The sequence below is a fragment of the Arachis ipaensis genome, chromosome B10 (assembly GCF_000816755.2).
Source record: "Arachis ipaensis cultivar K30076 chromosome B10, Araip1.1, whole genome shotgun sequence".
Taxonomy (NCBI): domain Eukaryota; kingdom Viridiplantae; phylum Streptophyta; class Magnoliopsida; order Fabales; family Fabaceae; genus Arachis; species Arachis ipaensis.
The window spans coordinates 133,793,975-133,802,306 of NC_029794.2; the positions used below are offsets into that span (position 1 = coordinate 133,793,975).

The window sequence follows — 8,332 nt, forward strand, 5'->3', positions numbered from 1 at the left end:
TCATAGTGAATGAAACAATATAAATATTTATAGATAAATACTATAATAATTTAGTAATTTATTCTTAATGTATATTTAGTATTTTTTATGTTAAATGAAAACGTGACATGTTAACATATTTATATGATAAAACATATCACATTCTTAGTATTTCATGTAATAATTTACTATAAGAATTTTGTCAATTAACTACGATAAAAATAGTCCAAAAAATCATTACTAATGTGTCACAAAACATAATTTGTGAAGAATTAATTACCGTTCATCAATTATAAAAATTATAAACAACAAAACCAAAAGCTTTATTACCTATTTTAATAGGATTAAAACTTGTTTAAGACAAATGTCTTGTTAATAAGTAGATAATATAATAGATTTGTCTCTCTAGCATTATCCAATTAATATATAACATGCAGAGAGAATACGAGGAGTTTAGAGTTCGAATGAATTGTCTGGTTGCAAAAGCTGGGAAGGTTCCTGAAGAAGGTTGGACAATGCAAGATGGAACCCCATGGCCTGGCAATACTATTCGTGATCACCCCGGAATGATACAGGTAACAATCTCGTTACGTTACTAACAACATTTCTACTAACTTCTACCAATTCTTGTTTATAACTGTGTTTAATGAAAGTGTCTTTATGGATGTGTCTAATAAAAATTTCTTTTTTATAGTTGTGTCTAATAGAAGTGTCTTTATAAATATATTTTCTAGATGTGTCTCTTTATATATATGTTTAAAATATAATAATTAATTATTGTTGATAATAAATTAACAGATAATATATTGATATCCTATACTTTTTCTACAGGTAATCACAAAAAATTAGTTATTTTTTATAACGTAATAATACACGATCCAATATCCTGTGAATACGTACTTGCAGAAAAACTATTAAGTATTTTCAGTACAAAATTATAGTTTTTATATTGATATATTAATTAAAAGTTTAATTATTCTGTTTGTCTCTATATTTTTTAATTTATTAGATCTTTACACGGTTTTAAATTTTATAATTAGATCCTTTCTAGTATAAAAAATATTAAAGTTAACTGAAATTTATTTTCGTAAATTGAAGGTATTCATATTAAAAATATAATTAGACTTTTGACCGCATGTATTTTAGAAGAAATATTCTATTAATTTTAACGCTTTTGACATGAAAATGACTTAATCACAAAATTAAGATTAATAATCAAATTAGTCCCTAAAAGATAAAGTATTCTTTAAATTCGTTCCTGGAAGATTTTTTCAATCAAATTGGTCCATCAAAGATTAAAAATTAATTATATTTGTCCTTCTTCAATCACACCATTAATAATTTTCGTAAATGAATGACGTTGTGAAACATTAATTGACAACATACATGATACTTGACATGTTTAATTGAATATTGACCAAATATGTTTATAAAAATCTATTAATTTAGTTCCTTTTCCCAATTACATAAATCATATTCTCAATATAATCTAGCGACTAAATTGATATATTTTCAAAATATATTTGATCAGTGTCCAATTAGATATGTTAGGTGTCATATATGCTATCAATTAACATTCCACATCATCAATTGTTGACAGAAATTGTTAATTTAGTAAATGAATGACAAATATGATATGATTACTTGATAATCTTTAAAGAACCAATTTAATTGATAAAAATCTTTTAGAGACGAATTTAAAGAATGTCTTAAGGACTAATTTGACTATTAATCCTATAAAATTACAAATAGTATAGAGATTCAGTTGAAAAAAAAATATAAGAACTCAATTAAAAATTTGTTAAAATTATAGAGATCAACAAAATAATTAAACCTTAATTAAATAATAAGTCACTAATGAGTTTTATAACAAATTAAAATCACTTTAGCATAGATGATATAAATCGATTAGAGAAAATAAATTCTTTTATTTTACTTTCAAAACACCTAATAATGAGTCGTATTTGCACAGGTTTTTCTAGGAAAAAGCGGGGGACATGACAAGGATGGTAATGAACTACCACGTTTGGTATATGTTTCAAGAGAAAAGCGACCTACTTTCAATCATCATAGAAAAGCTGGTGCACTTAATTCACTGGTAAGTATTGAAAATTAAAACATCTATCAAGAACCTATGATCCAAAAACCTATGATGCATGGATACTGACACGGACACGGGACACAATATGGGATATTTCGACACGCAAATTTTAAGATCTTACATGACATGGGGATACGCATATATATAAAATATAAATTAAAATTTTTAATTATTTTTAATGTCTTATTTTAATTATATCAAGTATTTAAAATATTTTTTGTTTTAATAAATAATAATATATACTATATCTAAATTTATTTTAAAAATATATGTTAAGAGTAAGACTGGACATGCGGACACATAATTGTATATATGTAGGTGTGTTCAAGAGTGTCCGAAGAAAAATCTTTTATTTTTTATTAAGACACGGTTGGACACAGTAGACACGCGTGCCGGACAAGTGTCGGTGAGTGTCATGTTCGAAATGTGTCCGACACGCAGACACAATAACTCAGCAAAGTATCCGTGCTTCGTAGTCAAGAACTAGTTCATAGAATGAAATTAAATCGATGATGATGATGATCATTATTATATGTGTATTTGAACAGGTGAGAGTGTCTGCAGTGCTTTCCAATGCCCCTTTTGTGCTGAACTTGGACTATGATAATTACATTAACAATAGCAAGGCTATAAGAGAAGCCATGTGCTTCATGATGGATCCATTGTTAGGTCAAAGGGTTTGCTTTGTTCAATTCTCTCACAGATTTACTAATAATGATGCTAATGCCTCAATCCATGATGATGACTCATATCACAACCAAACAGCTGCTTTTACTGATGTAATTACAATCTAATCCTTTTCTTGAAATTAATCTCCCAATTTTAAATTATGTTTGCAGTTTCTAGTAGTGTTGCAAATTTTAAAATAGCTACTGATTTACAGCGACCAACAAAATTGGTTGTTATAAAAAAGTTGGTAGCTACTGACACTAAAACTATACTATTCCGTCGCTAAATAAGAAATTAGCCAACAAAATGAAAAGTTAGATTTTGAAGGCTACTATTGCATTAAAGGTTAATCGCATTAGACAGGCCGATTCAATAGGATTAACAAAAAAAAACAGGTCATTTAACTGAGCCGAGTCGGCATGAAAAATTAGTTACTAGTGAATTCTTGAATTAGCAGTGTTTAANTTATATAGAAATATATTATTTTAGGAAAAGTATAGGGTACCAACATATTATCTGCCAATTTATTACCAATAATAATTAATTATTATATTTTAAACACATGTATAAAGAGACACATCCAGAAAATATATCTACAAAGACACTTCTATTAGACACATCCACAAAGACACTTCCATTAAATACAGTTATAAACAAGAATTGGCAGAAGTTGGTAGAAATGTTGTTGGTAACGTAGCGGAATTGTTTTAGGAAAAGTATAATTGATTATTTTATTATATCTGATTCAACTCTTTAAACATCTAATTTCATCCAACGAATGATGCTGCAATTTCAAACACTGCTTTCTGAATTAAAGAGTATATAACAAGAAGCAAACTCTCTTTAATTTAATTTAATTATTTAATTTGCAGGTTAAGATGAAAGGTTTGGATGGTATTCAAGGGCCTACATGCATTGGGGTAGGATGTGTGTTGAGAAGGCAAGCATTGTATGGTTATGATGCTCCAAGAAGAAAGAAGGGTCCAAGAAGGACATGCAACTGCTGGTCAAAGTGTTGTTGCTGCTGCGGATGGTGTTGCATGGGAAAGAAGAAGAAGAGGTGCAACAAACACAGATTAGATATAATGGAGAGCAGCCATAGAAAAGTACATTCTGAAGCATCTATTCATGAGAGTGCTCTCAACTCTATTCAACATGTAACTCCACGTAAGTCATTTCACACTTGTATAACATTTTATTGGTTTTAATTTTGTCACTACTATTGTTGGTGTATAAAGTATTAGTTTGTTACAGAATTATTATATCAGTTATGTAAGCATGACAGCTGATTATTTATTATTGGCGGATTGAAGTTGTTAGTTAGATTAATTAGGGGTAAATTCTAGCTAACAACTTCAACCAACTAATAATAAATAATTAGCTGCCATGCATATATAACAGATTTAATAATTATGTGAGAATAACCATAAAAATAGAAATACTTTATACATCAACAATGTCAATCAATGTAAAAAAATTTTACATGGATAACTAATGATGTATTGTCACATTAAAATAAAATAATTAATTTTTAAACTCAAACTTATTACTTTAAATATCATCTAAACACATAAATTTAAGGTTTAATTATTTTGTCGATCCCTATAGTTTCATTGAATTTTTAATTAGGTCCTTATATTTTTTTCTTTTCGATTGAGTTCATATACCATATCAGATTTTGTAATTAAGTCCCTATTGAATATATCTAACACTTTACTGAATATTCTATATAATTTAACAGAATATTCTGTTAATTTCAATATTTTTATCACAGTAAAAACTTATTTACAAAATCTAATATAGTATAGGAATCTAATTAAAAAGAAAAAAAATAAGAATCTAATTGAAAATTTGATAAAATTATAGGACTTACATATTAATTAAACTTAAATTTAATTAGATAAGAATGATTGTATAGAACTTTTTATACTGTTGTCATCTGATTAAATATTAATCTTACTTTGTGAGATATTAATTGTATATATAGGAACTGAGGGTGAAATTTCGGGTCCAATAACGGAAGAGAAGTTGGCCAAAAAATTTGGACAGTCTCCAATTTTCATTGCATCAACTCAATTGGGTGATGGCGAGGCAGTAAAACATGGCAGTCTCGCTTCTCTTCTCACAGAAGCCATACATGTCATTAGTTGTGGCTATGAAGAGAAAACAGAATGGGGGAAAGAGGTAACAAAATTATTTATGGATATAGTTGGTTATAAATTCAAAAATGATAGCTAAAATGTGAATAATGGTTATATTAAGTAAGTTAGTCAAGTATATCAATTTATCTAAAGTTTTTAATTATTATATATTTTCACACGAAAATATCTATATATTTTTGTATTCGAAATATAAAATATTTTTAACACGTAAATATAACTATCATATTGCACAGATCAATCATGTGTATATATATAATGATTAATTTTTTATATACACATAATATTTTTATATATAGATACCAAAAATCAGTTGTCAATTAGTATTTGTATAGGAATATATATTTACCATTCATTAAAAGTTTGATTATGCTGCGGTAAAAAAGTTTAACAGATTTGATTATTCTAAAATAAAAACAAAATTGACCTCTGTTTTTTCGTGTTTATAAAATAATTTTTGAAAAACAAATATTTTTGTATTTAAAGTACAGTGAAAATTCAGGTGCAGATAACTTTATGTGAAGTTGATAGTTGAGAGTCGTTAAATGATTTGACAGGTTTGACTAAATTGTCATCTATCTGGACCTGAGTTTTCACATTAAATTACACATAACTGTGTTGAATACGATGGAAACTCACATACAGTTGTCTTCATGTGAAGTTGTTAATTGATAATCGTTAAATAACAATTTAGTCAAATATATTAAATTATCTAACCCTTCTCAACTAACAACTTCACGTCAAGATAACTAGATGTGAGTAAACATTTGTCGGATTTTTTGTGTGTGTTGTTCACAGAAATATTTTTGGTATGTAATATAATATAATATTTTGAACATGATGGGTCAGATTGGATGGATCTATGGATCAGTTACAGAAGATATATTGACAGGGTTTAAAATGCATTGCCATGGATGGAAATCTATATACTGTATTCCTGAGAGAGCTGCATTCAGAGTATTTGGTCCAAGAAACCTTGCAAATTATATGCAACAAGTGTTTGAAAGTGCCCTTGGATCCATTGAAATTTTCATGAGCAAACATTGTCCTCTTTGGCATGGATATGGTGGAGGACTGAAGTGGCTAGAGAGAATTTCTTATGTCAATTCCATGCTCTCTCCTTTCACATCAATTCCTTTGCTGGCATATTGTACTCTGCCTGCTGTTTGCTTGCTAACTGACAAGTTTATTATTCCTCAGGTATAAGTTTATTCTGCAGTAAAGATTCACATGCGCTATTTTCATGCGAAATTAATAATTGAGAAAACCTTAGGAAACCCTAGATAACCCTAGGAAAACCTTAGAAAATCCTAGATAACCCTAGAAATCCTTAGTAAACCCTAGAAAATCCTAAAAAACCATAGAAAATTCTAGGAAATACAAGAAAACCCTAAAAAACTATAGAAAACCCTAGAAAATCGTAGAAAACTCTAGAAAACCCTAAAAAATCCTGATTTAGTCAAACTTGTCAAATTTTCTAACGATTCTCAAGTATCAACTTCACATGAAAACAACTGCACATGAATTTTTACAATGCTATATTGTTGTTGTGCTCCAAAATGTCTATGCTTACCAAATTTCTTTTTGACATAACTTGTAGCTTAGCAGCATAACTGGCATGTGGTTCCTATCCCTCTTCATCTGCATCTTCACCACAAGCATTCTAGAGATGAGATGGAGCAGAGTTACAATCCATGAATGGTGGAGAAACCAGCAATTTTGGGTCATGGGAGGAATCTCAGCTCATTTATTTGCTCTCTTCATAGGCCTATTCAAAGTCTTGGTAGGTGTAAACACAAACATGATTCTGACGACGACGACAATAACAAAAGATAACGATCATGACCATTCTGAATTGTTTGCAATAAAGTGGACAACATTTCTCATTGTTCCAACAACATTGTTGATGTTGAACATAATTGCCATTGTGGCTGGAGTCTCACATGCAATAAACAATGGCTTTGAATCTTGGGGTCTTCTATTTGGAAAGCTCTTGTTTTCATTGTGGGTAATTCTCCACTTGTATCCATTGCTGAGAGGTATGATGCACAATAATAATAGAACTCCCACCATTGTTCTTGTATGGTCAATCTTGCTTGCATCATTCTTCTCTGTTCTGTGGGTGAAGATAGATCCATTCTTACCCAAGTCAAATGGTCCAATTTTAGAGGAATGTGGATTGGATTGCAGTTAACAGAAGGCCTCTATAATTTCACCGAATTTTCAATTAGGTTCTTATATTTTTTTAACTAAGTCTTACCGTGACAAAAATGTTGAAATTAACAGAATATTCTGTTAAACTATATAGAATATTCAACCAAGTATTAGACAGATTTGTTTTGTTTAACGGAATATTCTGTTAATTTCAATGTTTTTATCACAACAGAAACTTAATTACAAAATCTGATATAGTATATAAGGACTAAAAAAAATATTGAGTTATTGTTTGGTTTTGTGTTGTATGTCATAGGTAACATTATATTATTGTTTGTTCTTTATTTATTCAAATTCGATTCCAATTGAGGGAGTCTTAACCTTATTCTAGAGAATTTTTCAGAAACATGACAATGACTCTTGAATATATATGTATCATGAGACTAGACAAGATTTGTGTCAATTGATGGAGATATAACTTTTTGAGATAAAAGAATTGGTACATGTTTGACTGAGCTTTCCTAATATATTAGTTAATTTAATTTGATTCATGTCAATACTCAAGTACTAAGTTGTTTATTTTTTAAATTAATGGATTAATTTGATCATCGGATAAAAGTTAGAGAGACTATTTTAATTAAAATTCTTTTTTTTTTTGTTGTCTACATTATTTTTTTAATTTGGCAAATCAAGAACTAGTTCGTCACAAATCTAAACTCTATTTGAGAATCTGTCATTGGCCAATAAATCGTTGTATGTACAAAGGGAGATTACTTAAGCGAATAAGTGAGCTAACCACTCTACCAATTCAAATTGGTTTATTCATCATTTAAAACTAAAGCACCTTCTTTATCAATTTTAAAATTGAATGATCAATTAGATCATCAAATGAAATTGGAAAATTAATATAATTGTTATCTCGTTAAAAAAAAAAGACTGTATGATAGAAAAATTTAAAATCAAAGACAATATAGCCACCTCAAAATGACTTGATATAGGAAGAAAAGGAACTCCTCTAAAGTTATATTGTCATTTTAGAGAAAAAAGTACACTATTAATCACCATTGGATTAAGATAGTAAGATTCATATATAATAAATGTTATAAATTTAAAGGTAATTAAAGTATCACTTTACCACTTTACTAACATTATTACTTTAGAGGATGAAAATTAAAATAACATAGACGGTAATATTAAAACCAAATCAATTAAAAATGATGATTTATTCAATTTTTTATTTAAAAATTATTTTTTAATTTTAAGTATAGAA

The 8,332-nt window shown here is 28.4% G+C and overlaps 1 protein-coding gene across 2 annotated transcripts in view; it reads left to right on the forward strand.

Moving 5' to 3' along the window:
• LOC107622834 (probable cellulose synthase A catalytic subunit 3 [UDP-forming]) overlaps window positions 1–7,111 on the forward strand; it is a 13,879-nt gene extending 6,768 nt beyond the window's left edge. Inside the window, exons 7-13 of one of the 2 annotated variants that reach the window (XM_016324877.2) lie at window positions 417–554; window positions 1,952–2,077; window positions 2,629–2,859; window positions 3,622–3,916; window positions 4,737–4,933; window positions 5,758–6,108; window positions 6,509–7,111. In XM_016324877.2, coding sequence (XP_016180363.1) covers window positions 417–554; window positions 1,952–2,077; window positions 2,629–2,859; window positions 3,622–3,916; window positions 4,737–4,933; window positions 5,758–6,108; window positions 6,509–7,102 — 1,932 coding nt within the window. In that variant the 3' untranslated portion in view covers window positions 7,103–7,111. Of the gene's footprint in view, window positions 1–416; window positions 555–1,951; window positions 2,078–2,628; window positions 2,860–3,621; window positions 3,917–4,736; window positions 4,934–5,757; window positions 6,109–6,508 lie in introns of those variants that run through there. The other variant, XM_021114784.1, reaches the window with a different exon arrangement.